Raw genomic sequence first — 18,251 nt, 5'->3', positions numbered from 1 at the left:
GAACGATTGGAGGACTCTGCTTCCTGTTTTAGGGGAAGTCTCTGGCTGCAGCCTGGGATGAGCTGAAGGCCATTCACTTTGTAGTTCTGAACAGACCATTGGAAGGCTCTTGCATAAAATGCCTCCTGGGCCTCTGGGCCTGAGATTCTAGGGTATTTCATTCCGTTTAGGATAAGAGAAATCAGGCTTTAGTCAGAGATCAGCAGACCAGGAGACCCAGCATGTCTACTGAAGGGTTCTTGGTTCTAATGGTCCCCGAGCCAATGAATCCCTGTGTAACTTGAGGAAAGCTCGTTAACCACAGGCAGCTGCCTCAGCTTCCTGTTTGGAAAAGAAGTGATAAGCAGTGAGACTTCCTCTCCTATGGCCAAAGGACTTGAAAATCGGGCTGCTGTGTTGGGCCTCTGCTTCGCGTTGAGGGAAACAGTGATGCTTTGTTGAGCATGCTTAAAACGCCAGTGTGAAGAATGACTTTGGAATGATTGAGATTTATGAAGATAAAAATTACAAAATGTCCTGGCTTGATTTATATTGAGGAAAAAGGCAAAAAGACACCTATAAGGCAATACTTTCACAAGGTGAAAGTTAAACCATGTATTAAAACCATAACAAATTTAGATATACACACACACACACACACAATGTAGACACAAGTTAATACAGTAGAAATTAATGCCTTCCATCTGACAAAGAGAATTTCTTTCAAACTTCTACCAAGCTATTGGATACCCAACAGGTAAGAAACATAAATCTGCATCAAGCCTAGATATGGTCACTGTTTCTTTCTAATCAGAGCTAAAACTCATCTCAGGTAGACGGGGGTCTGATAAGTGCCTTACCATGATGGTCACCCTTATTCCTCAGAGTTAGTGTTAAAAGGGAAAATAAAAAACTCTAGGTTTCTTGAGTAAGAGCCTAGTCCTGGGGCAGGGACTGTGTTAGGCAGAGAACGCTGAGCTGCAGTGAGCCGGTACGTTACTTCACTTCTTCCTTTCCTTGACTTCGTGTCCCTCTCACATCCAGAAGAGCCTAATTTGAGGCATTTGGAGATCAGAGCTTGTGCAAAAGCCTCGTTCTTCATTCCTGAATGAGAGAAGGGAGAGGAACTTCATTACTTTGAGAAAAACAAAATGTATTCAAAGTGTGTGCCTGCTGTTTGAAAATGCTGCAGGTCTGCTGGTGGGCAAAACAGTAACTGATATCTGTGTAACCCTACCCCGTGCCAAGTACTCCCCTAAGCATTTTGCCTGCACTGTCTCTCTCTCTCTGCACAGCTAATGATTTAAGGTCGATTTCGGTGATTGCTCTCATATTACAGATGCAGAAACTGAGGCGTAGAAAAGTTAAGCCACAAGGGATGCTTGATGCCCAAGACATACACCCCGCCCTCTAAGACCACAAATGACAAAAGAAGACTTTGATCCCAAGTCCTGGTGGCTCTAGAGCCTGTGGCATTAACCATTAACCATTAGCGCAGTGGGTTTTCAAATGGGGATGATTTTGTCCCCCAGGGGATATTTGGCAGATATTTTTGGTTGTCACATCTAAGTGAGTGCCTTTCTCTCACAAGCTCTGCAGGAAGACAGGAGCAGAAGAACCTAGAAAAGAAAAAAAAAAGGCTGAGAAAAAAAAAAAACAGAAAAGAAAAGGCTGAGAATAGAGTGGGTAATACCAGGCAGTTCCCCACACTGGTGAACATCAATTGCAGGGGTAGAATCAACAAGAATTGCTCAGACGAAAGAACAGAGAGTACAGAACACATAAAGGAAAGCATCCCTGTCAGGCTCAGGAACAGAGTATCTGGGGACATTTCACCAAAGGACAGATGGCCAATACTCCCCCAGGTTTGGATTCAGACCACCTTTTTACAAATATTTCCTATTAAGCCCTATTAAGCACCTTATGCTTCAACAAATACGGCAGAAGGGAAGACAACATCAGGTTAAGAAGGGTTTCTGCAGTCCGCTTTTGGGGACTGGCTCCAAAAATCCTGGCTCCTTCCCTTTCCACTTGTGAGAATTTGGGCAAATTACTAAACCTCCCTAAGCTTCAGTATCCTCACCTAATGAAATGGGGATGGCGAATTAAAAACAGTACCAATCTCACAGGTTGTGTGGAGACCATAGAAGCTACTGTTTTCAGCCAGATCTTGGCCCTATAAGTTCTCAATAAATGTTGGCTGACACTGATAGAAAAACAAGGAGACAAAGGTCACCAATTCTCTAGGCCTTCTTCTTCTTCTTCTTCTTCTTCTTCTTCTTTTTTGAGAGAGAGAGAGCACAAATAAGTGAGGGGTCAGAGAGAGAGAATACCAGGAGGGGCAGAGAGAGAGAGAGAGAGAGAGAGAGAGCAGCAGGGCTCACCTGAAGCCGGGCTTGAGCTCACCCGACGTAGGACATGAACTCACCAACCGTGAGATCATGACCTGAGCCAAAGTCAGATGTTTAGTGACTGAGCCACCCAGGTGCCCCTATGTGCCATCTTTCCCTTCATCTTCTCCCATTCCTCCCTCAAGGACAGAATCTATCTATTCTAATAACACTTGTTTCCTCTGTGAGACCCTTCTTGAGCTCTCTTTCTCTAAACTCCCAAAGCACTTTGCCTGGATTCCTTTTATTTAATGTAACAAACACTTCTAGTGCTCACTCTGTACCTGATGACTGTGCTAAGTGCTTTAAAATTTAACTCACTTATTCCTCACAACAATCCTTGGGGGAGGTATTAATATCACTCCCATTTTACAGATGGAAGAACATTCAGGGAGTTAAGTAACTTCTACAAGAGAGTTAAGCACTAAATGCCAGAACTGGTGTCTGAACCCCAGCTGTACATTCTGAACATGCCCCTGTCATGCCCCTTAGTATGATGGATCTTGGATTTGGTGGGTTTTTTTTTTTTTTTTTTAATGTTTAATTTTGAGAGAGAGAGAGAGTGTGTGTGAACTGGGAAGGGGCAGAGAGAAAGGAAAACACAATCCGAAGCAGGCTGCAGGCTCCCAGCTGTCAGCACAGAGCCCAACGCGGGGCTCGAACCGACGAACCGTGAGATCATGACCTGGCCCGTCGGACGCTTAACCAACTGAGCCATGCAGGCGCCCTAAAATCACATGGCTAATTGATGCAAAGTCATCCAACACAGAAGGCTCTACCTGGGACCTAAGTAGGAAAGGAAATGCATTATTCCAAACGCTAAAACGGCCTTGGGGCAGGGAGAATCCAGGAGCCACACTCAGATGAATGGCAGCAGGAGGATGGGTGAAGTGGACAGAAGGTAATGATATCTTTAAGCGTAAACAGGCCCCACCCAAACAGACAGTACTAACTAAAACTTCAAAATTTTAAAACTGAAACCAAGATGAATAAGCCTAATCATGAGGGAACTCCGCTCTGCTTTGTGGTTCATCGCAGTGAAGTTTAGTTATGAACCAAACTGCCTATGTGTGGAAACTTAGATGTGCATAAAATAGGAGAGAGAGGTGCCCTTGCAAATGCTGGAGAAAAGGAGAGGTGGACAGTAAAGGACTATGGGTCTAAGGAACATGGAAAGAGAATGCGACCCCTTGCCTTTTCTTTGCCTCCTCCCCCTCACCTTTGCCCGCTCACATACTGGCTGGCCAGGTGTGACGATGTTCTGGGTTCTAGTCCTCTGCTTCCAAGCAGCTGCGTGACTTTGGGAAGGTCTCTCCATCTCTAAAAGTCTGTTTTTGTGTCTACAAGACCAGTGCTCTAACCCTTGAGCTATGGAGCCTGTTTTTACAGTGTCTACAAAATGACAGGGCTAGACCACAGCATCATTTTTGTATTTGTTGTTAGTTTCTATTTCTTCTTCTTTTTTTAAAATTGGGGTAGGGGTGCCTGGGTGGCGCAGTCTGTTAAGCTTCTGTCCAACTTCGGCTCAGGTCATGGTCTCACAGTTTGCGGGTTCGAGCCCCATGTCAGGCTCTGTGCTGACTGTGCAGAGCCTGCTTGGAATTCTCTCTCTCTCTCTCTCTCTCTCTCTCTCTCTCTCTCTCTCTGCCCCCCTCCCCAACTCGCAAGGTCACACTCTAAATAAATAAATACATACCTAAGAAAAACTCAGATAAATTGACGTAAAATTCACGTGACATAGAATTATCCACTTTAAAGTGTACAGTCCAGTGATATTGAGAACATTCACTACATTGTGCAATGACCACTTCTATGTAGTTCCAAAACATTTCCGTCACCCCAAAAGAAAACCCCGTACCCATTAAGCAGTCAGTCCCCTTGCCTCCTCCTCCTCCCAGCACTTGGCAATTGCCAATTTGCTTTCAGTTTCTATGGATTTACTTGTTTTATATATTTCATATGAAAGGAATCATACATCTGGCCTTTTGGGTCCGGCTTCTTTTACTCAGCATAATGCTTTTTTTGAGCTCATCCCTCTTACAGTAGGTATCAATCCTTCATTCCTTTGTATGGGATTAATAATATTCCTAAAGACTACAGTACAATTTTGAGTTCCAATAGTTTGACCCCTTTTCCTTTTCAAACATCTGTTCATAAACACATTATGAGCAGCAATTAAAAAGAAGGCAGGTACTAAGGGGAAATACTTGGGGTGCCTGGGTGGCTCAGTCAGTTAAGTGTCCGATTTGGTTTCGGCTCAGGTCATGATCTCATGGTTCGTGGGTTCGAGCCCCACATTGGGCTCTGTGCTGACAGTGCAGAGCTTGCTTGGGATTCTCTCTCCCTCTCTCTCTGCCCCTCCCCTGCTCACTCTATCTCTCTCTCAAAATAAATAAACATTTTTTAAAAATAAGGGGAAATTGTTGAGAAATGTGTAGCCCCTTGCTTTATATTTATATATATATGTTTATATATAAACAATTTATATATATATTTATATATATATTTATATATATGTTTATATATAAACAATTTATATATATATTTATATATAAACTTATATATATAAATGTATATATATATAAAGCAAGGGGCTGCAAATATATATAAGCATATATATATATTTGCTTATATTATATTTATATATATGTTATATATATATATATATATATATATATATATGTTTAATTGGAGTATAACATTTAAAAGTGCCCAAGTGTACAGCTTCATGAATGCTCACAAAGTAAATACAACTATTAACTTTAAGCTGGGTCAACACACAATATATTATTCACACCCCATTCTTGTCTTCTCATTACCTGCCCCCAATTCTCTCTTTCTCAAGGTACCACCATTCTGACTTCAAACGCTATACGTTAGGTTTTCCTGTTTTTGAACTTCATGTAAAGGGCACCACAGATTATCAATGTTTTTACATCTGGCTTCTTTCACTCAGTATTACGTTTGTGAGACTCTTGCACTCTGTTGCATGTCATCGCGGTACATTCATTCTCGTTGTTGTACAGTATTAATAATACCGCAATCTACTTACCCGTTCTGTGGGTGATGGGCACGTGAGTAGTTTTAGCTCTGTGCCATATAATAGTGTTGCTGTGAACACTCTAGCCTGTTTTCATAAACTGATGCTCACACATCTTTTGGGCATATGCCTAGGACTGAAATTATTTGAGTCATATATTCAGCTTTACTCATACGGACACAGAATTTTCCAAAATGGTCAGACCATTTTTGATTCTCATCTCTTGCTTCTAAGATAATCCTTTCCAAAGCATGGGGCTAGTACCCACCGCTGTACTAGTGTTGCATAAAAGGATCTATGTGAGGAGCAAAACAAATAACATCAGGCTCCAAAGTGAGAAAATTATTGCCCGTTTAATGCTGTTTCAGTCCTTCTGATTACATAAAGAGAATCCCATGTGATGCCATATTGCTAGCTACCTCTCTGTCTTTATAAAAAGTCTCGGACTCTCAGCAGGCAACTGTATCTACTTGATACTTAGTAACATTTTATTTTAATGTATTTGTTTTAATTACTTTCTACTTATCGCAAGTGATAAAAGGTTTCTCATTTTAGTTATTTAGCATTTTCTTTCAAATAAATTCATTTAAGGGGTGGCTGGGTGGCTCAGCTGGTTAAGCGTCTGACTCTTGACCTCAGCTCAGGTCCTGATCACACTGTCAAGCCCCGTGTTGGGCTCTGTGCTTGGCGTGAAGCCTACTTAAAATAATAATAATAATAATAATAATAATAATAATAATAAATTCACTTAATTTTTTCAAAAGTGAGTCAACTTAAAGAAAATAGTAAACAATATTCAGATGATATGCAGCTTCCAGAAACGAAGTTGGTAGTGGAATGACTCCTGTTTGGAAAATACCCACTTAGAGTGTGCATTTATTTACCAGAAGGCCTCCGTGTGATTTTTATCTGCATTTGATGAGCTTACTTCAAAGTACCAGGCTCACCACTGAGCACTTGGCTTTACTAATCGACAGAAGACAAATTTTAAATTTGTTCCAACTCTAATTTGCGGAAGAGAGGCCAAAATGAAGTCCATACACCATTGTAAAGGTCTTCAAATACCAAAAACTTGATGTGTCTGACCAGCTTGGCTTATTAATGGACAAAAATCGCATTGAAATTACTTCATTTCATGCAGAAGTCAGAAGGCTCTACTTGATGCCTAAACAGATATGAGAACCTTTTGCAGAACCGGTAGAAGCAGTCATCCACACAGGTTAACAACAAAAATCCGTAGAAATATGAAGCTAAATATCTAGTTCCCCACCTGGATTAGTCCTTTTTGGGTTGGGGCGACAATTAGAGACCAAGTGTTGCTTTCCCCAGCATTCGGCTACTCAGAAGCCACAACGGGAATCTTCTCATAACCAGGGCTGAGGCGCCCAACACGTAAGTTAACGCGGGGAAGCAGAAGGTAAGTTGTTGCGAGGAATCAAAAGGCCACGAGGACTTCTCTCCGCCCCCGCTCCGGCCCAGGCCCCGCCCGCCGCCGAGGTCCCGCCCCCACATGCCCCGCCTCCTCCGCTTCCCAGTCGGCTTCGCGAGTCCCGCGCGCACTGGAGATGGCGGCCGCGGTGGGAAGGTTTCTCCGGGCCTCGGTGAGTGGCTGCAGACAGGGGACAGGCGCGGAGACACTGCAGTGGCACCGAGAACGTAGCTCCCAAGCAGGATCCTGCTCTCTGCCGTCTGGGGGCCTTTCGCCCTTCTTGGAGGGCACCAGCGGGTAACGGACCCCAGAGGCCTCTCCTCTAGGGAATGTGCCTGCGCAGAATCATCCTACCCTCGCCTCCTCCTAGCTGTCCCCTCTTCTAATCCCTCCTCACCCAGGAGTCGCGGGTCCCCAGGCCTTTTTCCACCTGAGCACCTGGTCCCGGAGGCAGGCGACCTGGGCTCTGTTCCCTGTTCTGTAGCCTACTCTGTGACCTTGGACTGACTTTCCGAACCTCAGTTTGCTACCCTCCCTTACCTTAAGATAGAAAGAGTGATGGCCTACATCAGGGCGTTGCTGTGAGCATCCACTCGATGCTGGATGGAAACCAAAGTGGTAAAGTACCAAGTGCTAAAGTGCAAAAGGCACTTCCCTTCTCCCACCCCAGGTCTGTCCCCACGCTTCTCAGGCAAAGCCTAGTTCCTTCTTGGTACCCACCCTCCCCTTTCTCCTGGCGGGGTTCAACGCAGGCTCCTTCTTCCTGAGTCATGCTAGACACTGTAGTTGAGCACACAATTCCCTTGAGCCCTGTACACACTTTGCCGGAGCCTGAACTTTGCTCTGCTTGTTTGCTTATCTGTGAGGCCTTGTCTTTTCTGGGAAAACCTTGACTCGGTAGAAATTGCTTAGCAGATCGTGCTGGTAAAGGGCTTAAATACACAGAGCATGGCCAAGTCCTCTTGGTTTTTGGACCCTCTGTTGTTCTTAAGAGCATGGCGTCTTTACGGTCTTATAATTCCCCTCTGCCATGCAAGATTTTAAACAAATTATTTATATACTTTTAAAATAAAAGTTATATCTATATAAGATGTACAACGTGATGATTCGATATACATAATGAAATGATTACGACCGTCAAACTAACATATCCCTTCACATAATTCCCTTTTTTGTGTGTGATGAGTGTGCCTGAAATCTATTCTCTTAGCAAATTCCCAGGGTCCAATATAGTATTATTAAGTATAGTCATCATACCCCTCTACATTAGATCTCCAGACTTACTCATTTTGCATAACTGCAACCTTGTACCCTTTTACCAACATCTCCCCATTCTCCTCTTGCAGTCTTGAAGGAGAAGGAGGCAGAAGAGAATGGTAGGAACATGAAGATTCAGGGGTGCCTCGGTGGCTCAGTTGGTTAAGTGTCCGACTCTTGGTTTTAGCTCAGGTCGTGATCTCACAGTTTGTGAGTTCCAGCCCCACATTGGGCTCTGCCGTGATGGTGTGGAGCCTGCTTGGGATTTTCTCTCTCTCTCTCTCTCTCTCTCTCTCTGCCCCTCCTCTGCTCATTCTCGCTCTCTCTCGAAAAAAAAAAAAAAGAACATGGAGATTCAATCTATGCTGTTAGAGTTTTGGGTTTGATATTTGGTTCACAGGAACAAGGATAGCTGAGCCCACCAATGGCCTGATGCCCTTTCAGCAGGGCCAGCCTTCAGCTACCGTTCTGGGGCTACTTCCTAATATAAAGTGTTTCTCTTTCCAGGTCACCCGACATGTGAGTGCTATTCCTTGGGGTATCTCTGCCTCTGCAGCCCTTCGGCCTGCTGCTTCCCGAAGAACATGCTTGACAAACGTATTGTGGTCTGGTTCTGCTCAAGCAAAATTGGCTTTTAGCACCAGTAAGTGTTAATGCCTTGGGTTGACTCTAGAATGAAAACAGGAATCCTCATCTCAGGACAAGGGTTCTGAACCCTGTCTATGCGTTGGGCTCACTGGGGAAGATTTTTTTTTTTTAAATGTTTATTTATTTTTGAGACAGAGAAAGACAGAGAGCGAACGGGGGAGGGTCAGAGAGAGGGAGACACAGAATCTGAAGCAGGCTCCAGGCTCTGAGCTGTCAGCACAGAGCTCAATGCGGGGCTCGAACTCACGGACTGTGAGATCACGACCTGAGCCGAGGTCAGATGCTTAACTGACTGATCTACCCAGGCGCCCCGGGAAGATTTTGAAAACATTCCACTGCCCCAGTCCCACTACAGACAAATTAAGTCAATCTCTGAGGTGTGAGACTGGGACATCATTTTTTTTTAATGGAATTGTAGTTGTTATGACAATATTATTAGTTTCAGGTGTACAACGTAGCGATTCAAGATTTATATACATTAGGTGGTGATCAGCATGATAAACCTAGCTACGGGCCGTCACCGTACAAAGTTGTTACGGTATTATTAACTGTCTTCACTGTGCTGTGCATGGCACTCCACCCCTGTCTGTCCGTTTGTAACTGGAAGTTCCTACCTTTTAATGCCCTTATCAGTATATTTTAAAAGCTCTCCAGGTAATTGTGATGTCCAGTCAAAATTGAGAATTGCTGAGGCAGACAGCCCTTGTGTCGCATTACCATTTTGGTCATCAGAGGTTTTAATCCTCTGTGTTGAGGAACATGGAGGGAGGGAGGTGGTACTCAGATACCTCTGGGCCTTGCTGTGTATTAAAGGATGTGAGGTAACCGGAAGTGGCCAACAGCCTGTCGGAACCAAGGCTTTTGGATTCAGACCTGTGTGCTGGTTCTAGCTGGCCACACGAGAGCATGGACTCCTCCACGACCTGAGTAAAACAAGGCTATTTCTTGAGATTTACACTCCCATTTTCTAGAATGTGGGTTTTGCTAAGGTGAGCCTCATATAATGAGTGATATTTGAAAATACCTCCTTTAAATTTGTCCCACCTTGTAAAAAGCACGTGCAACATGTAATCGCTTGAGAAATATACTTCAGCAAAGCCTTTGCTAATTTTACTACCCTGGAGCTTTAGAAAAAATTTCTAGTAATTTGATGCCCCGCATATAAAACTTTCCTTGTCCCCTGTCCCAGACCCACTCCAGCGGCCCCCACTGTTTCTGAAGCCTGGGTATTTTGACGCTTTGCGGCAAGTTGCCAGTGGAAGCAAGTCCTCTCTAGTTCTGACACATCTCTCGTACCCTTTCCTTCCTTCCTGTCCTCTCAGGCACACCCCTCCTGTCCATACCTCTCATTTAGATAACTGCAACGCCCTCCTACCATCAGTCTCCCTTCCTCCTGCTCCCCTTACCCTCCCCTGCCAGACTAACCCTCCCAAGAAGAGTTGACTCATCTTCCATCTCCTGCGTGTAAACCTCCTGCGTGAAACCTCCAGTGAGGACTCTTTTTTTTTTTTTTTTTGTCTTTTTTTTTTTTTTAAGAACAAACTCTAGCCTGATATTTCAGGGCTGTCACAGCCTGGCTTTCAGTCATTCTTGCTTTGTCTCTCACACTTCCTTCCACACACCTGCTCTCTCTGTTCTTTTTTTGTTTGTTTAATGTTTTTTATTTTTAAGAGAGAGAACGCACACACGAACCAGGGAGGGGCAGAGAGAGGGAGACAGAATACAAAACAGGCTCCAGGCTCTGAGCTGTCCGCACAGAGCCCAATGTGGGGCTCGAACCCACGAACCACAAGATCATGACCTGAGCTAAAGTCGGATGCTTAACGGACTAAGCCACCCAGGCGTTCCTGCTCTCTCTGTTGTAATCAAACTGTGCCACGGGCTGTTCCCCACACTTGCCCAGTTCCCTCCTCCATGCCATTTGCCCTGTCCCACGTGGCCTTGGCAAAACCTAAACCATATTTAGAATCCATGTCCGGGCTCATGTCTTCCTCAGTTCTGTCTTAATGCCATCCCCACCATCTCTGGCATCATCTTTTTCACCTTTTTAGTTCCCATAGTACTTTGAATTGAATTTGTATACAGTCTAGACTACAGAAGGTGGGGGGGAAATTCCCTAAGATGTACAGTTGAACTGAACCTTTTATATACTACTAATTAATTACTGTGAGAGATTTGCATAAAGTCAAGTAGGTGCGTGAATAAGCAGATGATGAACTGTACGTGCGTGTGGGCTTCCTTCAGGTTCTTCGTACCATGCTCCTGCCGTCACCCAGCACGCACCCTATTTTAAGGGCACTGCCGTTGTCAACGGAGAGTTCAAAGACCTAAGCCTTGATGACTTTAAGGGGAAATATTTGGTGCTTTTCTTCTATCCTTTGGACTTGTAAGTATAATTTCTGTGATGCTTGATGTCATTCTGAGAGCAAGCAAAGGTCCCTGCTTCCCCCTGACATTTCCTATCTTTGGTTGCTCTTCTGGTCAAGGGAAGGGTTCTTTGGGTTGTTTATCACCAGTGGCCTTGCTGAGTACAGCTTGCAGCTGCAGCTAATCTGATACCTGTGGAGGATGAGGTGGCATTCTTAGTGGGGTTGGGTTTTGATATGGCTGTTTTCTGTACTCCAGAGCAGTGGTTTCTGTAAGCCAGTCTGTCTGTAAGGAAGCTTTCATTGGCCTGGGGGAAAATGAGAAAAGTAAAGATAGTAATAAAATGAGTTTTCTCATAAAGTTATTTATTTTGGGGGGCACCTGGGTGGCTCAGTCGGTTAAGTGTCCGACTTCGGCTCAGGTCATGATCTCGCAATCTGTGAGTTCGAGCCCCGCGTCGGGCTCTGTGCTGACAGCTCAGAGCCTGGAGCCTGTTTCAGATTCTGTGTCTCCCTCTCTCTGACCCTCCCCTGTTTATGCTCTGTCTCTCTCTGTCTCAAAAATAAATAAAGGTTAAAAAAAAAAATTAAAAATAAATAAATAAATATAAAGTTATTTATTTTTTTCTTAGAATATGCCTCTTTTCCCCTGCCCACCCCCATTTTTTGATATGATTTTTTTTTTTTATGTTTGAGAGAGAGAGAGGGTGAGCGCGTGCTTGCAAGCAGGTAAGGGGCAGGTAGAGAGGGCAACAGAGGATCCGAAGCAGGCTCTGTGCTGACAGCAGAGAGCCGGATGTGGGCTCGAACTCACGAACCATGACATCATAACCTGAACCAAAGTCAGCTCCTTGACTGACTGAGCCACCCAGGCATCCCTTGTGATACGATTCTTCAATAGAAAGGGAAGTCCATTGAGGGTGGTTAACCATTTTTGCTTTTTTCACCTATAAGCAAGTGGAACTAGTCTTTAGACTACGTATCGTTTAAATTCTAAATCCTTGTTTTTAAATTCTCTGATGGGAATTGCTTCCCTTTTTTTCTAGCACCTTTGTGTGTCCTACCGAAATTGTTGCTTTTAGCGACAAAGCCAATGAGTTTCACGATGTGAACTGTGAAGTTGTTGCAGTTTCGGTGGATTCCCACTTCACCCATCTTGCCTGGATAAACACACCAAGGAAGGTATAGACCTCAGTTACCCTACCTTTGCAGTTAGCTTCCTAAAAACTGGAAAGATCCCATGAAAGACTAGCCTAGAAGTTGTTAGAGCATGATTAGTCTGAAATAGGCGTTCATAGGTCCTAAACTCCTGGCAAATTCTGTTAAACTCTGGCCATATCTCCCTCCACATTGCCTGGATTTACTGCCCACCACTTGTGTTTTCCAGGGTACAAACAGTAACAGAGACCAGTCTCAGCAGAGCGGGGCAGAACCAGCTGGGCATGGCTGCCTCCTCTCTGACCTGTACCTTATACATCCCACATACCCGGCCTGGCTTGTGGGACGGTGGTTAATAATTTCACTCTTTTGCATGATCATTGTTCCTGCCTGAAAAGTTGCTTGGGAGAATCAAAATTTCTAGCTGTGTTCCCAGCCTATCAATACCAAATTATTCAAAGTCTTTATTACTCTTCCATTTTTATGCTATAGAAATTAATCTTCAAGTAAGAGAATACTTCAAGAATTAGGAAAAGAAAGTTTTACAGTATTAGCTGGGTTTAAATCCTGCCTCTGTCCCTTTCTAGCTGTGACCTGGAACAAGTTACCTAACCTTTGTGTGCCTCCAGTTTCCTCACCTGTAAAAAGGTGATTATCATGGTATCTACTCCAGGATGGTTGGGAGGAGGAAGTGAGTTAACAGAAAGAGCTTAGAGCAGCACTCGGCCTGCTGTCGGTGCTCAGTCCCGCTGCCTGCTGCCATTCTTGTTGGCCTCAGACATCATGTTACCTGGCTGAGACAGTGTAACAGCCCATTGCGTTTGCATTTTTATTAGAATGGCGGTCTGGGCCACATGAACATCACACTCTTGTCAGACTTGACTAAACAGATTTCCCGAGACTACGGCGTGCTGTTAGAAGGCCCTGGTATTGCTCTAAGGTAAGATCCTGTTCCTTATGAACTTAAACTTTGTTTTTCGTGTTTAGCATCATCTCACTTCTTAGGGGATTTGTAGAGACCTCGGTAAAGCGCTTTGAAGACCAGAAAGCCTTCATTCACCTTTACTTAGCTTTAGTAGCGCCAGTGAGTGCCTGCTGCGAGGGTTGGCAGAGGCTTTCAGAATGGCTGTGATAGACCCGCCCCCTGCAGCACCCTGAGTGTTGATGGTCACACTGCTGCACTTGCCCTAACCACCTGGGAGCCGCTTTCATGGTGGGGGGTAGGGGTGCACTCCTGGCGTGTTTGGGGGAGGGGAGACCAGCAGCCCGTAGGAGTCAGGAAGCTGGCGTGGGTGAGATCTTATTCAAGCCCGAGTCAGACCAGAGTTTGAATTTTGTTTTTTAACTCAGCTATTTGTTTAACAGCTGTAGGACTTTGGGAAAGTTAATGTAACCTCTCTGAGTCCCACTTTTCTGTCACTGAACTGAAAATGTACCTCCCAGGTTGGTTGGGAGGGCTAAATAAGGGGAGGCAGCCAAAGTTGACAGGTTCTGGTAGCTGTGAAGGCCTTTGTCCCAGAATGTCATTTCTGCCCTCATGCTTTCAGTAGTTAGAGCTTCATTCCTTTGAGTGTTGAAGCTTTCCTTCTCTAACAGTCCTACATGCAGGAATGCGGGCTTCCTGCCGGAGGAGGGGGTGGGCAGAGGATAAGAACTGAGGCCTTAGAATGGCATCTTGATGACCACTGAGTGAAGGAGGGTTGGGCAGAACTTCACCTCCAGGAAGCCGATGAGGACCTCACTGGGATGCACCTTGCAGTTTTGCTGGGGCTGGTTGGAACCTACTCACCTGCTCTGTCTTGGTACCTCACTCTTCTCTGGCCCACTTTCCTTTTGGGTTATCCCTGGGATTTTAGTTCTCCACCTTGGAGCTTGGGCCTTTTTTACTCCAGGCAGAGTCTGTCTTTCTTTAATAAACTAAAGCCTGGCTTTGGCAAAGTTGGCTAGGGAAGGAGAAAAAGAGTGCTGGCTTTTTCCTCCCAGGATCCCCTTCCCTGTCGGGTCTTGCTGGTGTTGCCGTTACTTCCCTGCTAGTTTCACCATTAGGATTGACAAGGGAGGGTAACCGAGTCTGGTTTGTAAGATGAGGCTTTCTTTCTGGAGTCTGTGGGCCCTGCTCCGTCCTCGCTCTGCATCTGCACCTGCACCATGGACTCCAGCTTGGCTCCTCTGTCTTGAGCGTGTGCCAGGACCGCTGAAAGCCTCAAAGCCCAGACCCCCAAGAGCCGGGCCCAGGGAGGAAGAAGCACCATTTTACCTTGCTGTTTTCTCTTACTTGCTTCTTCCCTGAACGATTAACACTTGGAATGCCACACCCTTTTAAGATGGGCTGTTAAAACCTGTGGTTTAAACATATCTGCATATGTCATAGTAACACCAACACTTGTACAGAAGATGAACACAGACTTTGGTTTTTCCTTTAGATTTCTGCCCTGAGGCCTTACTTAAGGCCATTAAATTCTTTCTGCAAAGATTTCCCCTGGGATTTTCCACCATTTCCCCAAGAATTCACTCATTTCATAAGTATTTACTGAATATAGATAAAATACATCTCTGTCTTTCCCCTTTGCCTATGGTTTCTTGCCAAGGTTTGATATGGCAGCTCAAAGAACACCTGCTAAATATCACTAATAAGTGAAAGAAGTCTTTGCTCTCCATGACTTTTAGACTCTGTGTGACATTCCAGTCCCATTTGCAAAGGTGACTACCTGCTTTCCATGTTGTCCTGGTCCAGTCACACCTTTGTTAAGGCATCTCATCAATAGGAGATGATCAGCTTTTTATATAACAATGAAAACACCATGTTTAAGCATATGGTTAAATTAATAAATGCTTTATTGATGAGAATTAAAGACAAAAGTGGGTAGAAGTTAGACTTTCTAGTTCTCTCTAGAACATTCTGCCAAAGTACTAATGAGCACAAATTCTGATGCAGAGGTCTCTTCATAATTGACCCCAATGGAGTCATCAAGCATTTGAGTGTCAATGATCTCCCTGTGGGCCGAAGTGTGGAAGAGACCCTCCGTTTGGTGAAGGCATTCCAGTTTGTGGAAACCCACGGAGAAGTCTGCCCAGCAAACTGGACCCCGGATTCTCCTACAGTAGGTTTCTTTTCCAAAAGCAATGAGGTCCCAGCATAAGGATCCCAGGTCCTTATTGCCTCAAGAGATGCTGGCCAGGAGCACCCACAAAAGAACTCACCCTTGGTGCCAGGGTGCAGATAGTGTGCAAATGGGTGAGGCTGCCGAGGGGTGGGGGTTGGGGTGGGATCAGGGATCAGGCAGGCTGTTAAAACAATGTTCATCCATGCATTTTAAAGGAAACAGACCACACTTTAAAAAGTAAAAGAACTTTGGGTCAAAAACTGAGCTTTCAACTCACTTTTGAGACTGTTATCTTAAAGGCAGTTACCTGATTAAATGTTTTCGTACTTTCAGATCAAGCCACATCCAGCTGCTTCCAAAGAGTACTTTGAGAAGGTAAATCAGTAGGTCATCCATCCCCTGCGTACCTGCAGCTTCTTCCATCAGAAGGAACCACGTTTGGACTCACCTATTAGCATTTCAAAGATGATGATTTCTAGAAGACAAAAAACCAATTATGTTTGCATTCATAAATAATACTCTGAGTGTTTTCTTTTTGTAACATTGGCTAAGGCTTTTTAAATGTACTCACACATACAAAGCGTCCTTTATTGGTAACTTCTTGGTGGCTAGTTCATAGAATTTGCTAGTTCATCTATTCCTTCGATTGTGTCTTCAATGGGAAGAGCGAACACTCTTCTTTCTCAGCCTTACTCGAACTTCTCTGTGCAGCAGAGAAGTCAAACGAGCCCCCAGAGCTTCTGATCAAGGGTCCTGATATTTTCTTCTTGGATTTGTTTGTACTAAACTGAGTTTTCTTTTCAGGTAACAAAGATCATAGTTTGAAGGTGTTAATGTCAGCAGTCTGCTTTAACTCTTGCAGTGGACGTATATGTACTTGAAACAAATGTGAATCATGTTTTTAAAAAAACACAGTGACAAATGACTTAAGTGATCATGCATGTTTCTCTTCCCTGAGATTAAAATAGTTATTTTACTTATTTGCTAGCTGACATAGTATCCACAAATATTGTAGATATTGATTGGGCGTAATTATAAAGCATATTTATTGAATCCAGTAATTGCATTTTGAAATCATTGTAATTATTTTCTTTTCTGAAGTGCTCAATGTAAAGTACATAATAAACATATTTTAAAATATTTGCATGCTCAACACCATTAATTGTTGGTTCGGCTTATGTTGTGAGGCTCTAGGTCTCCAACTGATTAGAACAGCAAACATTTATGGAGCATTTAGCTCAGGGCCCCCAAATATGAATAAGATGCTGGCTCTGTACCCAAGGAACTCAAGTTAGGGCAAGAGAGATATGGAAGCATCTATTCATTATATCAGTAAATCCTGGGTGCTGTTTTGGAAGCATAAGGGTGAACAAAAAGAGACAACCCCCTTCCTTCATGCAGTTACATTCCAGAGAGGGAAACCCAATAAATATAATAAAAATACATAGAATGTTTGAAAGGGAAATAAAGTAGAATAGGGGGCTAGAGCAGAGAATTGAGATGTTCTAGATGGGGTCGTCAGGAAGGCCTTAAAGTCAATGTCCAGGTCCGTTTTCTCATCTGTAAAGTGAGGGCAATAATTGTCATACCTCAGGGTTTTGATGAGGATCAAGTGAGATAAAACATGTAGAAAATGAGGGTGCTAGGCACAGGGTTTGGCAAGTGCAAAGGGCCTGAGGCAAGAGTAGGCGTAGAGTGGATGAAGAATTGAAGGGGCTGTGAGACTGCAGTGGGGAAGGAGGAGAATGGTCACGGGGAGCCCAGAGTGCCTTATGGATAAACTGGGGACTTTGGATTCTCTTCTAAGAATTTAGAAGGTTTAGAATTTAGAAGGTCTCTTCCAAGGTTTTGACTGACAAGAGTCGCCTCAAGCGTTTTTCTAGGAGGATCACTCTGGCTCCTTTGTTAAGACTAGACTATAAGGGTCCAGAGAAGAGAAGCTGAGCTGGATTTGACATACTTGAGGGTAGAGCCAACAGGAAATCATACAGGTGTGCTGAATACTATGGCACAATACGCAGTAGATGCATTCCTGGGGTGTGAGGGGAGCACTGGGGAGGGGGGAGCTTACCCAGCCACTGGCATGGGGTGAACTTCCTGGAAAAGGAGATGAACTCTTGAGGTTATTGAAAAGTGAGCCACGGGGCGCCTGGGTGGTGCAGTCGGTTAAGCGTCTGACTTCAGCCAGGTCACGATCTCGCATCAGTTCAAGCCCTGCATCAGGCTCTGGGCTGATGGCTCAGAGCCCGGAGCCTGCTTCCAATTCTGTGTCTCCCTCTCTCTCTGCCCCTCCCCCGTTCATGCTCTGTCTCTCTCTGTCCCAAAAATAAATAAACGTTGAAAAGTGAGCCAGGTGAGCTGAGCAAAAGGGGGCACAAATTCACATCAGCCTGCATAAAACCTTAAGCTTTCATGTCCCTGGAAGGAAAGGCAAGACAAGGCAAGGGACAGAACAGGCCAGCTGGCTGTTAAAGGCCCAAACTGAGCTTTTCCAACGGACCCAGGGTCATGTTAGGGCTTTTACACGTTTCGTCTCATTTGATCGGCAACAAAACCTTAAAATGGGTACGATTACTGTCCTCTTTTTACAGATGACTAAATAGACCCATTTATGTTGACTTTACCAATGCCATCCAACTAAGTAACTTATGGTCTTCAACCCAAGACTCCTGAAGACCCCTGAACTCCCTAAACGTCCAGGAGCACACATTCTACAACCACCCCACCCACCCCAGTGCAGGGCCAGGATGTAGGGGAGGTAGCAGCAGGAGGAGGGTAGATGCATTTCTTCTCCACAACCAGACCCTACTTGATCTGGTATTCAAAGGAAGGAACTGAAACTGCCCCAGCACTAGAGAAAAACTTGGGAGATTGCACTTT

The 18,251-nt window shown here is 44.5% G+C and overlaps 1 protein-coding gene and 1 long non-coding RNA gene across 3 annotated transcripts; one reads left to right on the top strand and one right to left on the bottom strand.

The window, feature by feature from the left end:
- Nucleotides 1–558: 558 nt before the first annotated feature.
- On the bottom strand, nucleotides 559–6,878 carry LOC109492885. Of its 2 annotated transcripts, XR_006587366.1 has the most exons (3): nucleotides 6,680–6,878; nucleotides 2,216–2,258; nucleotides 559–1,083 (listed from the first exon to the last, which is right to left on the bottom strand). It is a non-coding gene; the product is annotated as an uncharacterized LOC109492885 (long non-coding RNA). The 2 variants fall into 2 exon arrangements; XR_006587365.1 differs by having other exon boundaries at nucleotides 559–2,258.
- Nucleotides 6,879–6,907: 29 nt separating this feature from the next.
- On the top strand, nucleotides 6,908–16,511 carry PRDX3 (peroxiredoxin 3). Its single transcript, XM_003994460.4, has 7 exons — nucleotides 6,908–7,010; nucleotides 8,603–8,738; nucleotides 10,988–11,129; nucleotides 12,156–12,291; nucleotides 13,104–13,207; nucleotides 15,203–15,368; nucleotides 15,705–16,511. The coding sequence occupies exons 1-7, from the start codon at nucleotides 6,975–6,977 to the stop codon at nucleotides 15,756–15,758; spliced, it is 774 nt and encodes a 257-aa protein (XP_003994509.1). The 5' UTR covers nucleotides 6,908–6,974; the 3' UTR covers nucleotides 15,759–16,511.
- Nucleotides 16,512–18,251: the final 1,740 nt, after the last annotated feature.

The sequence above is a fragment of the Felis catus genome, chromosome D2 (genome assembly GCF_018350175.1).
Source record: "Felis catus isolate Fca126 chromosome D2, F.catus_Fca126_mat1.0, whole genome shotgun sequence".
NCBI classification, from domain to species: domain Eukaryota; kingdom Metazoa; phylum Chordata; class Mammalia; order Carnivora; family Felidae; genus Felis; species Felis catus.
This window is presented reverse-complemented; position numbering and strand designations above follow the sequence as displayed.

What these genes read in the sequence shown, in the direction of transcription:
- PRDX3 (XM_003994460.4), top strand. Translation starts at nt 6,975, where the DNA reads ATGGCGGCCGCGGTGGGAAGGTTTCTCCGGGCCTCG. An exon ending in GAAGGTTTCTCCGGGCCTCG is followed by an intron (nt 7,011 to 8,602) that starts GTGAGTGGCTGC and finishes TTCTCTTTCCAG; the next exon opens with GTCACCCGACATGTGAGTGC. An exon ending in GGATAAACACACCAAGGAAG is followed by an intron (nt 12,292 to 13,103) that starts GTATAGACCTCA and finishes CATTTTTATTAG; the next exon opens with AATGGCGGTCTGGGCCACAT.